This window comes from Artemia franciscana, chromosome 11, assembly GCF_032884065.1.
Source record: "Artemia franciscana chromosome 11, ASM3288406v1, whole genome shotgun sequence".
NCBI lineage: Eukaryota > Metazoa > Arthropoda > Branchiopoda > Anostraca > Artemiidae > Artemia > Artemia franciscana.
The window spans coordinates 25,923,616-25,941,993 of record NC_088873.1 but is presented as its reverse complement, the minus strand read 5'-3'; the positions used below and the strand labels follow the sequence as shown (position 1 = coordinate 25,941,993).

At 34.5% G+C, this 18,378-nt stretch overlaps 1 protein-coding gene across 11 annotated transcripts in view; it reads left to right on the top strand.

Moving 5' to 3' along the window:
* LOC136033020 (uncharacterized) overlaps nt 1–18,378 on the top strand; it is a 408,980-nt gene that overhangs the window by 326,878 nt on the left and 63,724 nt on the right. For all 11 annotated transcript variants that reach the window (XM_065713569.1, XM_065713568.1, XM_065713566.1 and 8 more), the window contains 2 exons: nt 11,290–11,553; nt 17,717–17,868. In XM_065713569.1, the coding sequence (XP_065569641.1) occupies nt 11,290–11,553; nt 17,717–17,868 (416 nt within the window). The remainder of the gene's footprint in view (nt 1–11,289; nt 11,554–17,716; nt 17,869–18,378) is intronic.

The window sequence follows — 18,378 nt, the reverse complement described above, 5'->3', positions numbered from 1 at the left end:
TAAACCATCGCAATATTTTACTTTTATTGCTACTTACTTATATTTTAACAATATGGTGATGGAGATATATGAAAAAAAAAAATTTTTAATTCAATTTGCTTATAATTACCGCCAACTGTGCTCTCTATTTTTAATAGAAATAGAATTTTAAAGATTACAAAGTGATTATAACCGTTCGAATATTTATTTGAAATTTCTGGCTCGTAAAATTTCAGCACTCGGGGCAAGTTCCACTTCTACCACCTGCCCACCCACCCTTAAAACTGCCTCTGAAAAGTCCTTTCACACTAGGATGATATAAAAATACATAAATATTTCATAATTGTTCCAAAATTCAAAATATGGAATGGAGATGGGGATTGAAGTTTTGATCTTATATGAAAAGTTTCTAGGAAAATTTAATGAATTTATTTTGAATATTTGTTGCCACTATTTCAACTCTTCCATAGTGTAACATTAGTTTACGCAACGTAAAATCTATATATATAAAAATAAGTTGTCTGTGTGTGTGTGTGTCGAGTGACGTCATGTCTGTGTGTCGACTGACGTCATGTTTGTCGACTGACGTCATTATAAGGATTGAGCTGTATGCGTCATGAAGTTGTTTGTCGACTGGCGTCATGTTTGTCAACTGATGAAATTACATACCGGGACACCGGGACACAAATGACGACCGGGACACAGAGAATATAAATGACGACCGGGAACCTCAAAGAGAAATTTCAGACTGGGACACCCGGACACAAATCACGACCGGGACACAGGGAATATAAATGACGACCTGGACATAGAAACACAACTACAACGGGGACGCCGGGGGCACAGGCGGGATATATAAATGACGACCGGGACACAGGGATTGTTCGAATAGAAACTACAGACCGGGACACAAATGACGACCGGGACACCGGGACACAGGGAATATAAATGATGACCGGGACACTCAAAGAGAAATTACAAACTGGGATACCGGGACACAAATGACGACCGGGACACAGGGAATATAAATGACGACCGGGACACAGGGACACATCATTAGAATAATGAGGTATAGATCTGAATACGGATTGTTTTTCCCATGGACAATTATATGTTGCATGTTCAAGAGTCAGTAAACCTGACAATCTATTTATATGCACAGACAATGGGACAGCGAAGAATGTTGTATATTCGCATGTTTTACGTAGTTAAAAACATATATTTATATCTATCTCTATTCACAGGTGGCACACAGGGACACAACTACAATGGCGCGTAACGACTTACGCGCGCGGGGGGACTTGGGGGGGGGGCGAAGCGCTCCACCAACTAGGTGTTGGGGTGGCGCGAAGCGCCACCCCAACAGCTAGTTTTATATATTACTCGAGCCTACTTGGCACTGCCTACGTTATGGACAAATCTGCTCCGTAAGATAGCATAACATAGTATAAAGCCTCAAGTTGTGCAAGCGTGAAAGGTTTTAAGACGTAATGTGAAAGAACTATTACTTTTAGACATTTACAATTTACCTAAAATTTTTGAAGATGCCTTATTTGAAATTGAAAAAGAGAACTATTCATGTTTAGCAGTAAAATATTCTTTCTTTTTACAAATGTGCACAAAGAAAAGAATCATCCAATAAGTAATTAGACCATACACAGATGTCGCTATAAAAAGGGAGTAAAACTTGTTCAACAGCTTTTTACGCGCTTAGACACTCAAATATTTTCGTAATTTTGCAATGGCTGTTAACTTGAATTTAGGTTCCAACTGTATTTGGTTGAAATAGGAGATGTTCAAAAAGAAATAAAAACGTTTCAGCCACTCAAAGAATCTACAGAGGTTTCAGATATTGAAACTTGTAATGTCTGTTATTTGCATTTTTATTAAAATGATACAAAACGGAATTTGACTTTTCATAGTAATATCTACAGAGCAATCTATTACTTGGTGATGTGCCCCTGGTCTAGTTAAATAAATAACATCTCGTGTATGAATGGTTGTCAAGGGTGTAGATGGTGTGAAAATATATAGGAACACTTCTCATTCATTTTCATAAATTAAATTCCAAAATTCACATTTGACATCTCAAAAACGTGTCTCTTTTTACTTATGTTTTTGGAACTGGTCACGCGCATACACAGACACTGGACATTTTTTCGGTACCTATGTGTTAAACCGACCACACTTTGTTCTTGATCTGTAAGGAAACTGGTTCTCTGTGTCAGTCGGATATAATCTGCTCAGTCTGGGAGAGATAAAGCACTATGCAGGTGTATTTTAATTAAATATTTAATATATAGAAGTGGGTTAGGGATTTAATACATTTCGTTCTGGGTGGTCTAATTTTGAATAATTCTCTGTTGTATTTTCCATAATTTTATTACTAAAGAATTACATTTTCATCATATTTTGGTATATTTCATTATTATTAACAAACTTTACTTTCTGAGTGTGGTCTCTATAACACTTAAGTTCTTGGGGGGGGTAGTAAAAATAACTAATTGTATTCGAAATTTTGAAAAAGTAGCGTCCGGAAAAATTCAATTTATGGTTTCAGGGGCAGCCCTCTTCTTGCATACATCTCTGGAATGTGCCCTTCTTCTCACAACTTGTTTTTGTTTTCACCAATGAAATAGCCTTAGTATGTCCGCACATAAATATATAAACATAATTTTTCTACTTGCCACCCGAATTGTCTATCAGCGACAACCCTTTATATCACCCTTTGTAATCTAATTGCAGTCCCTCCCCCGCATTTTGACCCAATTCGACTGAATTTTGTGCAGTTTTTATTTACTCTTACACAGTTTTTGTAAACTCAAAATGGGCAATTAACCTGAGGCTTTAGTAGAGTTGAATTCTATATATTCTTTACTTACATTTATGCGAATTTGTCAAAAATAGTAACAATAATGATAATAATAAATTGGCGTAGGTTTAAAATTCTAGGGTAAGAGTAGGTCTAAAATTCTAAAGACACAGAGAGGATTTTGAGCATATAGGTCGGCACAAGGTGGGTTTTCTAAGCTTACAAAAATTCGGTCTGTCCGGCATCACTTAAGCAGCCTTTCTGAGTTATAATCTATAATTGGAGAATGTAGTTGTATATTTTATTGGAAAGGAAGTTGGAGAAGCCACGTTAGTTTGTTTATTTCAACAGAATCGCTAATATATTTATTCCAAGAGTATATGTTTATTTACAGACAAATTTAGAAAAGATAAAAGCCAGAAAACTTTTCTATTCGTTACGCCAACTTTCACTTTAAACATCTATAAGAATAAGCAAAAAACCCTACCGCCGGGAAAACAACAGACATCAAATATCATTTCACTATTGGCCCTACAAAAATTAAACCTACAAAATGGTAATTCAATATACAAAACTCTCTCAAATGTCTCTGAAAACAAGAGCTAAGAGCTCATATGGTACTTGTGACGAGGCAAGAAGAGCTAAGAGCCAAGAGCTCATATGGTATGAGCTCTAACAAAATTCTAAGAATCAATAGATTGATTTAAAAGGGAATTAAATAAAAAAAAACAAGTTTTTTTAAATGAAAGTAAGGAGCGACATTAAAACTTAAAACGAACAGAAATTACTCCGTATATGAAAGGGGCTTTTCCTCCTCGACACCCCGCTCCTTACGCTAAAGTTTTTTATTGTTTTAAAAAGTAGAGTTGCGAGAAAGAATCAAACTTTAGCGCAAGGAGCGGGGTGTCGAGGAGGAAAAGCCCCTTTCATATACGGAGTAATTTCTGTTCGTTTTAAGTTTTAATGTCGCTCCTTACTTTCATTTAAAAAAACTTGTTTTTTTATTTAATTTCTGAAAGTTTTTGAATTAATGCATGTCTGATTTTGGCTCTCCGTACATAAATTACTAAAATGAAATTTGCATATTAATCCTTTTTTTTGGCTAAATGGCTTTCTCTTAGTTTTGATCAGACGATTTTGAGAAATAAGGGGTGGGGAAGGAGGTTTAATTGCCCTCCAATTTTTCGGTTACTCAAAAAGGCAACTAGATCTTTTAATTTTTAACGAACGTTTTTATTAGTAAAAAAAAACGTAACTTATGAATTAACTTACGTAACAAACGTACATAACTTACGTAACTTACGTTACGTTTTATCCCAATTCTTTAAGAATGACCCCTGAATCAGAAAGGCCGTAGAATAAATAATTGAAATTATTAAAAAAAAATTTAGCATAAAGAGCGAAGTATTTATCTCCTCCTAAATACCTCGCTCTTTATGCTAAAGTATTTTTAGAACCCTTCATATGCGTAATAATCTCTGTTCGTTTTAAGTTTTAATGCTTCTCCTTACTTTCAATTGAAAAAACTTTTTCATGTTTATATTTTCATTGGTTTTTTTATAGTAATGCTAGAAAGTCCTGCGCCCTTTTCATTGAATTTTTCTTCCCCCATGAAATACTCCTCCAAAGAAAGATCCTCCCATATAGCCCCCTCCCCTGAACCCCACACCCAAACCAAAAAATACCCCTGATAACGTCGGTACACTTCCCATTAACCATTACTGTATGTAAACATTGGTCAAAGTTTGTAACTTGCAGCCCCTCCCCCAGGGACTGTGGGGGGTAAGTCATCCCCAAAGACATAGTTATTATGGTTTTTGACTATGCGGAACAAAATGGCTATCTCAAAATTTTGATCCGTTGACTTTGGGAAAAAAATGAGCGTGGGAGGGGGCCTAGGTGCCCTCCAATTTTTTTGGTCACTTAAAAAGGGCACTAGAACTTTTCATTTCCGTTAGAATGAGCCCTCTTGCAACACTCTAGGACCACTTGGTCGATACGATGACCCCTGGGAAAAAAAAAAAAAAAAAAATAAAATAAACACGCACCCGTGATTTGTCTTCTGGCAAAAAATACGAAATTCCACATTTTTGTAGATTGGACCTTGGAATTTTTTCTATAGGGTTCTCTGATACGCTGAATGCGATGGTGTAATTTTCGTTATGATCCTATAACTTTTAGGGGGTGTTACCCCCTATTTTCCAAAATAAGGCAAATTTTCTCAGGCTCGTAACTTTTGATGACAAAGACTAAATTTGATGAAATTTATATATTTAAAATCAGCATAAAAATCCGATTCTTTTGATATATCTTTTAGTATCGAAATTCCGTTTTTTAGAGTTTCGTTTACTATTGAGCCGGGTCGCTCCTTACTACAGTTCGTTACCACGAACTGTTTGATACAGAGGCTTAATGCCGGCAAGGATTTAAAATAAGAGCTCTGAGTCACGATGTCCTTCTAAATATCAAAATTCATTAAGATCCGATCACCCACTCGTACGTTATAAATACCTAATTTTTTCTAATTTTTCCTCTCCCTTTAGCCCCCCAGATGGTCGAATCTGGGAAAACGACTTTATCAAGTCAATTTGTGCAGCTCCCTGACACGTCTACCAATTTTCATCGTCCTAGCACGTCCAGAAGCACCAAACTCGCCAAATCACTGAACCCCTCCCCCCACTCCCCCAAAGAGAGTGAATTCAGTACGGTTTCGTCAATCACGTATCAAGTACATTTGCTTATTCTATCCACCAAGCTTCATCCCGATTCCTCCACTCCAATTGTTTTCCAAGATTTCGGCCTCTAACTCCCCCCAATGTCAAAAGATCTGGTCGGGATTTGAAATAAGAGCTCTGAGACATGAATTCCTTCTAAACATCAAATTTCATTAAGATCCGATCGATCACCTATTCGTAAGATAAAAATACCCCAATTTTCATGTTTTCCAAGAATTCCGGTTCCCTCCCTCCAACTCCCGCCAATATCACAGGATCTGGTCGGAATTTAAAATTAGAGCTTTAAAGCACAAGATCCTTCTAAATATCAAATTTCATTAAGATCTGGTCACTCTTTCGTAAGTTACATATACCTCAATTTTCAAAATTACCCCCCCCCCCAACTCCACAAATGAGAGCAGATCTGGTCCGGTTATGTCAGTCACGTATCTTAGAGAGGTTTTTATTCTTCCCATCCAGTTTCATCCTGATCTCTCCGCTTTAAGTATTTTCTAAGATCTCTGGTCTCCCCAACTGCCCCCCCCCCCTCAATGGTTGAGATTGGTTGTGGATCCGGTTGAGATTTAAAATCAGAGATCTGAGTTACAAGGTCCTTCTAAATATGAAGTTTCATGAAGATCCGATCACTCCTTCGTAAGTTAAAAATAGGTCATTTTTCTAATTTTTCAGAATTAACCCCCCCCCCTCTCCAATTGAGAAGATCCGTTCCAATTATGTAAATCACGCATCTAAGACTTCTGCTTATTTTTCCCACCAAGTTTCATCTTGATCCCTCCAATCTAAGTGTTTTCCATGATTTTAGGTTCCCCCGCCCCAAACTCCCCCAATGTCACCAGATCCGGTCGGGATTTAAAATAAGAGCTTTGAGACACGACATCCTTCCAAGTATCAAATTTCACTGAGGTCCGATCACCCGTTCGTAACTTAAAAGTACCTCATTTTTTTCTAATTTTTACGAATTAACCCCCCCCCCCCCAACTACCCCAAAGAGAGCGGATCCGTTCCTGTTATGTCAATCATGTTTCTAGGACTTGTGCTTATTTTTCCCACCAAGTTTCATCCCGATCCTTCCACTCTAAGTGTTTTCCAAGATTTTAGGTTTCCCCCTCCCAAATCCCCCCGAAGTCACCCGATCCAGTCGGGATTCAAAATAACAGCTCTGAGACACGATATCCTTCCAAAAATTGAATTTCATTAAGATCTGATCAACCGTTCGTAAGTTAAAAATACTTCAATTTTTCTATTTTTTTCGAATTAACGGGCCCCCCACTCCCCCCAGTAGCAAAAACCGGGACCGACAGACAGACCGACAGACAGAAAGACCGACAGACCGACAGAAATTGCGATTGCTATATGTCACTTGGTTAATACCAAGTGCCATAAAAATATTGGTCGCGTTCACGCACAACCACTAATGGTAAATGACTCAAGTACTTAGGAAGGAGTGCGGAGCGGAAAACTTTGATTGGATCGTTTCATTCCAAGGTCGCCGAAATACATCTACATTTCTTGTATTATAATTCTGAAGATCCACGCCAGTTACAAACATACCTTTAAAACATTCCGGGCAGGGTTACTAATAATATGAAATTTCAACATCGATCGATAAAAAAAGAAAGAAAGTTAATATTATTGAAGAAACAATAATAGAGGAAGAATACTATGTTTGAGATACTTTTCTCACTGAATCTGCGTCCGTAATCTGCTAAAAGCTTAACGGCAGAATTCTGCAAAGGTTTGAGGCGTTTCAGGTGCAATTGAAAACTTGAAGCCCATACTAAAAAACAATATAAGAATTGTTGTTTAGTATATATATGCTGAACAACATAAAGCTGAAGCCCATGCTCTACAACAATATAAGAGGAAAAAATGGACAAGCGAAAAATACAAAAGTCAAAGGAAAATGTTTGGACAATTGTTCTTTAATTTCTTCACAATTCCATCATTACGGGCAATTTTGATTTTATACAATTTATGTGGTCTGAAAAATTAAGTGTCTTATCTAAGAAAATACTTGAATATTTAGTCGAATGCATTGTAATAATAATCCAATTTACGCATCTTAAATTATCTAACCAAGGATAATACCTTTTAGAACAAGCAAACGTCACAAAATTTAACTTTTTAAAGTTCTTTTTAAGCTTGTTTAGCCTAGTCCACTTCCCAGTCGAACTTATGTCATGTTCAATTGTATAGACTAACTCTTCTTCAGTGCCAATATCTATACACACCAAAATTGAATAATGACCAGACACCTTCGTTAGGGATTACTATCAGGCTAACACCCAAAAAAATTTTAAACAAAATTATTTAATAGTTTTTTCTTTTAAAAGCCTCATCGAAATTGAAAAAATACTTTAAAAAGGATGGATTACAGAAGAAAACTAAAATTAAGTAGAAAAAACTGCTATACTAAAAATTCAGATCTCGCAGGAAATTTGAAACGGGTAGTAACTATATAGCCCATATTCATAAATAATGGATGCATTCACTTAGTTTTTGTCAGCACCAAAATTCCTCATGTATCTTTCGGTACCTCACGTGATTACGATCAATTATCTCCGTCAGAGAAGGATAATTATGTGGAACGACTTAGCTGTACATGTTGACATAAGAAAGGCATGACTCATTCGCAGCAGGTTGATCGTTTACAGAAACGCAGTCTCAAAGGGTTTCGTGTTCATAATCACCATCTTTTTGAGAGTACTTCAAAAACCTACTGACCCACGAATTCCCCACAAAATATCAAATTTGTTGAACTGCGGACGTCTATCGTAACTTTTAGAAGCTAAATCTTTGTTCCTGATTCAAATAAGTTCAATCCAACTTGGTAATTCTGATGTATTTAACGGTTAGTAAGTGTTCATTTGTTATCTAGTTTATGTGACAGCTGTTTTCTAACAGTCATTCTCGTAAAATGATTTCTTGTTATTTTACTGTCCTTATGGTCGCTGAGAAAGACTTTAAACGCGAGAAAAAATCTTGGAAAACAGAATTGTGGAAAGTTTGAGCTAAAACTTATTGGTAGTAGTCAGTTAATGACTAGCTAGTTAGACGCTTAGCTAGTGATATTTTCTCTGCTCAAGACTGTACTTTTGGATGCTGGAACATGATATGCCCCAACGGACGTCGAAACACCGACTAATTCGGCCGGTCTTGCCTCTCTTTGGTCCTAGGGAATTTCATACGCGTTCCCATGTTATTTTATGTTTTTTCTTACGATTATTGTCTACGTAAATACATTATTATCGTTTTAACAGAAAATTGTTCAGTAAAGGTCATTTTGTCAAATATTTAAGTAAGATTAGACAATTGTTAGAAGCCATAGTATTGCAGGAAATCCATTAAATAGTTGATCATGAGGAATGGTAGAAAATTTAAGATACACTGGGTAACAACCTTAATCAGAGGATACTAGCATTTTTAAATGTTTGTTGGTTTCCTTGGCCGCTAAATTCAAAGACAACTAGATGAGGAATTAGATTGATTGGCTGTGTATTGAAAAACTGAAGGATCTTGAATGTATTTAAGGTGATCTCACGCACCTCCTGGTGTCTTAGATAGAAGACAGCGGAAAGAATGTAATCCATTATCAACTTAACGGTAAAATATATCAAAATAATCTAATCAGTTTTTATACGACTTTTTTCGGTATAAACAAATTTGAAAATCAAACTAACACCCTTATATGCAACAATTTTTTTTAGCTTGCATCCCATTTAGTTTCTAAACGTAATTTAAAATACAATACTAAGATGATCACTTGAAATTTTAAATTTTAAACATCAAAGTGTATGACCAAAAGAACAAAGATAGCTTCAACACGATGCTGAAATTTAAAAAAGTGAATCACATAAATCCTTTAAAGCATTTTTTTTTCAAACTGTTGTTTGCGTTACAAAAACATTTGATCGAATGCTATTATGAAACAGTTAGTATATTGATGCTGTTATAGTCATGAACCGAAAACGTTACGTTTTTGTGCTTAAAATAGTTGTCATTAATGAATGGTTGTAATTTATATGTTGTTGTTTTGCTGCTGAACAGGGACATTTTAGGTCCATAAATTGGGCAGCATATTATTGATTGTAAGTACAATTTTAATAGTTTTTTTGGATTAACTAAACGCATACCTACCTACCTACCTAATCGTTTTAACTCGTATTGTTGGATGTTTCAGACAGGTAGATCTTAGGGAAGTAAACCTCCCCATAGACATAGGGGCAACATACTTTCGTGCAGTCTTCGCTTACATTTATACGACACTGTCTAAGCTAAATACGTCTTAGCAGTCACAACTATTTTAAAAACGCATGTTTTAATGTTGCGAAGTTGCAATTCCGAATTGTTGTTGAGTTCTAGTTACAGCGAATCTATCCTGTGAAAGAAAAGAAAAAGAGAGCCAAAATGTCGCTCATCTTGTATAAGTTGCCGCACTCTCAAAATTCAAAATAACCTCATTTTACAGTGTAAAAGCGAATGCACTTCGCGAAGCGAAGCGAATGAGTCCTTTCATCCTGACAGTATTGTTATAACAATGTAAAAATTAGTATATGTGGACCCTCCCCTCTATTTGGGATAATCACGAATTTAATAATAATAACAAACAGAAACTATATTCAAAAGGAAATCTATTTATTTCAAACGTAATTAAAGGTCAACGTTGAAATGCTAAAGAAATGGAAATTATCCCATGTTAAAGGTGTTGCCGCATACTCAATTCCCTATCCTTTACTTTCAATTTATTTCATTTTTTCTTTTCTTTTCTTTTTGTCTCGAAGCGTCAAGAAGGAATTATCTAACAAGAGAGAAAAGGGCGAAGGGATTAAAGATTAACCTTTTTCTTCACAGAGCTTCGGGAATAAGAGATCATTTATTGTATTTTCTCCACACAAAAACAAAGTTTCGTGATAGGTAATGCGAGGGAATATGCCATGGAAGGAAACTGATAAACAAAAACACGTCAAGTTACCAGCTAGTCGTGTTTGTTGCTCTTTGTAAAACAGCTCTAGTCAAACATCAACTTAGATTAGGGGCTTATAAGGTTTTCCTCTTCAAATTTTCCTCTTTAATATTTAATTTTTTATATGACTGCAGTAACGCCAGAGCTTCATATTTAACTTTTCCAAATTTCCAAATAATTGCCAAGAAACCATTTACTGAACTGCGTTCAAGGGGGGCATAAGGATATGCCCCAGGATATGCCCTTATCCTTATAGGATAAGGGCTGCGCTGCATTATCCTACCGATGTCATCTACCTGAAAATATCAAGTCGACCTTCAGGCGTAACAGTGACGACATAATAATTTCCGTTCGTTTAAATTTTAAGGCTAATGTTTATTTTATTTTTTTGAGTTTTTTTTTCTTTTTTTTAGTCTCCCAAGTGAAATAACTTTGACTTATATTTTAGTTCTGATAAATGTGAAATGTGTACTGTTTTAAAAACACTTCGAGATATAAATTGATGTACTAAGGAAATAAACCTGAGAAAGCTGACAGATTATTGTTTAAAGACCTACAAATGGAATTACACATTAGATAGCCTTCCTTTATTAAATAATTTAACAATGAAGGTACTTCTCAACAAGCAGTAGACGTTTAAATGTCTCCAATTTTCAAATATGTTTTTCGAATTCATATATAAGATTTAAAATTCGCCTTCTCTTTCAAGTCTCTGTAAGTTTTCAAAATTGACATATCAACCTACAGCTACAATGTACCAGGCACAAAAGGAGTCTTTGACCCTTTTTTTCTCCTTGCAGTTTACGCAACACGCCATCGGATACGGACGTTTTGATCCTAACACTATCCTAACCAAGATGGTCAATATCCTAGGACTTGCTTCGAACAGACATGGAGTTACTGACCTCCAAAGCGGCGGTGGGGAAATGACGTTAATGGCTATGGCCGCAATACAAGAGTATTGTTGGAGGATGGAAAAGCAACTATATAACCCACATAGTAATAAGTTTTTAGAGCTTATTGCTATTGTAATATCAAAGCCAACGAATATTATTAATCCTAAGGTAAGAATCAAAATTAAAATACTATGCTCATGTTTGATTACTTATTCTACCCTCGTTTGGTTAACTATCCCATAAATAACTGATGGATCAATAATTAAACTGCTTGTATGTAAAAATAGCCATATATATAAGCAATTTCGGTATTACAAGCAACTATGGGCCTAAGTCTTTCATGGCGGTGTACACTAGATTAATTGTATAATCAGAATCTTGCTAATCATTAGGAAAACTGATTTACAGAAAGAAATAATTAATAATAATAAATAATATAAATTATAAATAATATAAATAATATAATAATAAATAATAAATAATAATATAATAAATTATTGAATAATGCAGTTGCACACAAACTTATTTAGAGCAAGATGGAATTTGAAGAAAAACGACAATAAAAACAAACAATCTGCATAACAACTGCAAAAAGTTTTGAGTAAGTTTTTGTGTTCCGAGAGGGGGGCGAAAGGATGATTTTGTAGTCCAAGAAGCTTCCTCTGTACATGTGCTTTTTCCTGGATATTTTTTTATTACTGTATTACAGCCAATTTTCATTAATAAGGTCCCCACTTAGCAAAATGAGCTAACTGCATGGGTGAGTTGACAAATACAGGGATGGCTATTTTCAAATGAACCTGAGCTATGGCAAAAAAGCAACAACAATAAAAACAGGAAGACAATCAAACGTAGAAAAATAGTTTTAAGCATAATACTTAAGATGAGGCACTAGGATAGGGTCAATCCCTTCGGTAAGACACAAGGGACGGAAAACATGCAATAGTCATGACCACGAACCATCCCACTCATTTTTAATACTGTATTACAATTTTTATTTTAAGCTTTAATTCCCAGCTTTGTGGGTTACTGTCTTTAATTGCATTTTTTTTTCCTGAGTTTCCATTCCTTTAAAAAAAAATTAAATTTTTTTAAGTGCTTCATGAAGCTGTTTCTAATAAACTTTTAATATCTTTTGGAATATCATTCTTAATTGTTAAGGATACTCTAGCTTAGAGTAGCCAAACTGTCATAATCCAGAAGTTAAAAACAAGGCTGATCACAGAAAAATATACCAAATGTCATTTTAAGTTTGACCATTTCAGAAAGGTGTTGCATTCAAAGAGTAAAATTTGACAAATTTTAACCCCCCCCCCCTTATTAAAAAAGACAAAAGCTGTTCTCTTCTGAAATGGTGTTTTCTTTCTATTATATTTTGTTTGAGGATTACTCAACTGAAATTTGTAATGTACTAGAAAATATTAGTTCTTCGTCAATATCTTGAAACCCTTACAATAATTGTGGTTGAACAAAAGAAAAAGTTTTTGGGGGATCAGATGACTTTCTAAGGCACATTTGGATTTGATGTCTCGAAACAAATGTGTTTTTAGATGGATGCTCAGTCCAGAGTCCTTGGCTATGGTCTTATGGGGAAGGATTTCTAATCTAACTTTCTTTCAGCCTCAAACAAATGATAATAATAATAAAAATAATAATAATAATGCGCCAACAGGATTTAATGAGTGGCCCGTGCCTGGCATCATAAATTCTATCTTTTACGTGACATTACTTTGTTAGAAGCCCGTATTCGGAGACAATTTGCTATTTAGAATAATTTGAACTAACTAGGCTCAATAGGCCTTATGCGTAAGATGTGTACGCAGAGGGGTCTTTGGACCTCCATATTAAAACTTAAGAGGCTTCACAGGGGCCCCATAAATTACTGAACGGTACATGTAATTTGCCTTTTTATCTTTTTTTTATTTTGATACGCTTCATTCACTGAATACATGTACAAATGCCTTCGACATATTCCCAAACATTCAGGTATGGGCTCTAGCCAAGCAAACGCCTATAGAAGACAAAAGTCAGCAAAGAATATGAATTACTGAATTTACTTGATGGCTCCAAGACTTTGGAAGGCACCTAGGCAGCAGCATATGCTTGCCCTCTCCCTAAAAATTAAGGTCAGGAGTTTACGACCATCTCTAAACGAAATGTTGATTTTGGCCCAAGATCGCCGGAAGTGGAAGTCAGCTATTGCTGGTTTAACCTAGGTCGCAGCGTCGCAGCAGTACTCAAACTAAGTAAAAAACAAATGTATAGAACAAACAGAACACATTTGTAAAGCATTGAGAGGGTTCAAGTTTACTAGGTTTGATTTAGTAGTGAGGGGTACTTAACTTCAAAACCTTCAGAAATTGTTACAAAATTATGAAGGTATTTTTATTTCGTTCTCGCTATTGTCATAGCTATAATTAAGAACTTTGATTCATTAGACTGTATGTATAAGGTAATTTTAATTTGAAACTTCTAATCGAAAATATAATTCAACATTAAAATTTTGACCAATAAGGTCGTGTCGTCTCGACATATTTTTATTTTTGTCCTTTTTGTAATTTTGTAATAGTCTCATTAAATTCTTCGTACCACCTTTTTACGATGCAAAATACTGAAGAAGCAGCATATTTACTCTTTTGTTTTCCTATTGCATAGTTCATTACTCTAAAGCAACTGCGTAATACATAAAACTTTGAGTAGTATTTTATTTGAGTTTTTGTATTTTCAAATATATTCGACATCACGATAACCGACGTCTGGAAAATAGCAATAAAAAGTAAGAGGAAAAATACGCAATTTTATTCAGACACGCACCAGAAGTAATAGAACTTTTATTGATGTAGCGAGGGGTTGCAAGCTATAATAACGTTCATATTAACTTGTTTTCAAGTTGGACTTGCTTCAAACCTGGAACTAGAAGGGACTTGACTTTTGTATAAGGAAAGACAATATTGGGATCAATCGAAAATGGGGAAATAACCTTCAAGTGTAAGAATGTATCGCATGTGTATTTCTTAGAAAAAAATAAAAACAATAACATTTTTGATGCTTGAGAATTTGACACTGAACCACCCAAAAGGCACTATTTGGCGTGACAAACAATTTTACAAGAGATAAAAACAGAACAGAGTTTTTTTTTTGGTTTTGTCATATTTTATTGATTACCAATTGTATTTTTGTTTCTACTTTTTTTCTATTTTTTCTCTTTTGTTTATTTTTTTTTACTACAAAAACCATTTGGACCCAAGAATGTACAATTTTTGAACTGTTTGCAAACAGACTTAGCCAACTTAGAAGGTATTAATTCTTCACAAGCCAATCTGAAAAAGTAGACTTTTAGGTTTTAGGCTCAAAGTATTTGATTGTCTTTAAAATGTACTAATTTGAAAAAATAATGTTTTTCGGAAGGAAGTAAAGAGCGAAGTTGAAACTTAAAACGAATAAAAATTATTGTTTCACAGCATATCTATCATATATAGATAAAACTAGCGCAAATACACCAACTGATGATATTTCCCTACGTTAGTAGTATTCAGTAAGTTTCAGTAAGTTTGGATACAGTAAAACCAAACCGATTAAGGACAATATTTACAGTATAAAAATAAAGCATTTTAGGATTGCTGCTTATTTATTTTTTTTTTTGTCAAATTAGTATCAATTCTGTACGATAAGCTCAGTCAAATGATTGGCTCTCGTTTTGGTTCTGAAAAAGAACATTTCATGATTATGGCAAGTCCAAAGTGAAGCCATCTTGAAGGTATTAAATTTAAAAATAAGTTTTTTCAACTGAAAGTAAGGAGCAGTATTAAAACTTAAAATGAACAGAAAACATTAAGTATATGCGGGGGGTTGCCCCCTCTTCAATACCTCGCTCTTTACGCTAAAGTTTAATTTTTGTTCCAGTTATTTTAGAATGACTGCATAATCACAAAGGCCGATTCATTAGAATAATAAGCTCTTTTAAAAGTTCTAAAAAAGCTATAGCATAAAGAGCAAGGTATTGAGGAGGGGCCGACCCCCCCCCTCCTGATATACGTATTAAATTTTACACGTTTTAAGTTTTAATGGTGCTCCTTACTTTCAGTTGAAGAAATTTTTTTTACTTAATTTTTGATCGATTTTTCAAATAATCCTGAGAAATCCGGCTCTCCCTCCTTGGAAACCCTTCCCCCGAGAAAAATTCTTCTGGGGAAAGATCCTTTAACTTAAATCTCCCCCACACTCTACCATAAAATTCCCACTGAAAACATTTGTATACTTCCCAACAACCAACATACATGACATACATGATATATGTAAACAATGGGCAAAGCTCAAAGCTTGCAGTCATTCCCCCAGGAACTGTTCGGGGTCAAGTCATCCACAATGACATAGTTATTAGATTTTTCGACTATGCTGAAAAAAGTAGCTATCTCAAAATTTAGATTGTGCGTCTTCGTGGGGAAAACGAGCATGGGAGGGGGGCTACCTGCCCTCCAGTATTTTTGGTTACTTAAAAAGGACACTAGAACTTTTGATTTCCGATAAAATAAGTCCTCTGCCTATCCTCTACGATGACTGGCTCAATACGACCACTCCTGGGGAAAACAAACATAAAAAATGAAACAAATAAACACAAATCTATAATCTTTTTTGTAGCAAAAATACAAAATTCCTCATTTTTGTACATATGAGCTAGAAACCTCTACAGTAGGGTTCTCTGATATGCTGGGTCTGATGGTGGGGTTTTCATTAAGACTATTTGATATTTTTGGGATATTTCTCTCTTTTTTCGAAATTGGGCAAGTTTTTTCAGGCTCCTAACTTTTGATGGGTAACATCAAATTTGATGAATATTACATATTTGGCATAAGTATTAAAATCCGATCCATTGGATGTACCTATTGGTATCAAAGCTCTGTTTCTTATAGTGTTGGTTACTATTGAGCCATATCACTCCTTACTTACACTGTGTTACCACGAACTGTTTGATTAGTACTTACTATAGATTAGCGTTAGAATTTGTACAATAACTTAAAATTCTGCGTTGTATAGAGAGAAATAACCCAACAACCGGAGTTCATATTATGGTTTGTTTGTTTTTCATTTCGAGTAATACTAAAGCGTTTTTTTTTACAATTTAAAATTGTATATTACTCACTATTGGTACTATCTTGTGAAACAAATATGTGACCTGATATATCAATCCATTATTTTGTATGCTAATCAATGACTTTGCAGCTATTAAAATAATGTTTATTTTTATGTTTAAGTTCTTAAGATAATTTTAATTGTATGCTCAAAGTTACCGATATCACAGCTGGCGTACAACTATGAAGAGCGTTATAGATTGGTTTATTGTTGTCACGTTACGTTCTTACTTTTAACTCCTAAATTGATATTCTTATTTCTTATTCTTGGATTTTGTGTTTTCAGTAAAGTGCTAGTTTTTTTTATAATCCTTGAAACACAGGGAAATATCATCAGTTGGTTTATTTGCACTGGTTTTGTCGATATATGTTGGGTGGGCTGTGAAACAATAATTTTGTTCTTTTAAGATTCAACTTAGCTCCTTATTTCTCTCAGAAAAGCTTTGTTTTTTAAATTAATTTTTGCCCTTTTAATTAAAAAAGAAACACGTGGAAAAAAGTGTTTGTGTAACTTATCGTAAAGTATGTGTAAACATAGGCTATTCACCATAAGGCTTGCTTATCTGAAAATTTCATTCTTAGAGCTAAGGATAACATTTCTAACCATTACATTTGGTAGTGATAAACTTACAGAAAAAAGGGGAGAATAGTTATTCAGTTAAAACCTTATTAATAGATATTTTAGAAAACTGAACGACATTAAAGAATTATAGATGTATATTGTTCTAAGATTGCATAATAAAACATTCTTGGTAAATAAAACACAATCTCCCACAAACTACACTTGTTGCATCTGTAGAAGCTTTCAGTAAACCACTATAGACTTTAGCATAAAAATATTGGACGCTCCAAAAAGTGGATGAAAATTACTATATGTTTTCCAGAGAAATTGCCTACGGATTGTTCTGGGTACCCGGCTGACTGACCTTATTTCAAATAGTAGGCTGTACGAACAGTGTGGTTTAATCCCATTTTCTAGGGCTTTAATGAATTTATTTATTTATTATTTTACAGGAGTGTACTCATAGCTTTCCGCATATGAAGGATTATTCCGTATATGAATATGGCAGCCCCCTTGATATGTAGAATATTTCCTTTTCGTTCTAAGTTTTAATGTTACTCTTTATTTTCAGAATGAAAAAACGTGTTTGTTATTTTATTTAATAATTTACAGGAGCTTACTAATATATCTCTCCTTTAAGGCTTTTTACTTACTTGTGCGACTTCTTGAAGATCAAGTTTCCTTACAAGGAGCGTTACTCAATGCGTCCTCCTCCAATAGATTTACTAGAGGAGATTTCAAAGTCTATATGGAAAAGATGTCCAGTACAAAGAAGATTTATTTACTCGAAGGGTATTTGTTTACATTATTATTTTTTCCTTCAAAGAAATTGAACGTGAACATAACCAAAAAAAAATAATACGATTCTCATTACATTTGATTAATTGATTTTTTATTTATGAATTTAAAACAATCAGAGCTTAGGTTTAGTTTGTTAGGTCTTAGGTCTAATATGGTTAGGTCTAATATGTAGGTTCTTCAATTTAGGTATACAAATTCCTAACATTACCAAAAGAAAACTTACTAAGAAAAGTTATCCAATAGCCTGATGAAATACTGCCTTTGTCTAAGCCATCATAATTATTTAAAAGAAAACCAGTGACTTGAATCAAAATGCACTAACATTAGAAAATAACATACAAAGTATTCGAACTGAAACCAAATAATTAGACATAAATAAAAAAAACTCAGGCATGCCGTTGATATTCTTTGTGGATGCAACTGTTAAGATTTTTAATCCTTTCGTTTGAATCAGGGAGTTTCTCTCTCTCTCTCTCTCTCTCTCTCTCTCTCTCTCTCTCT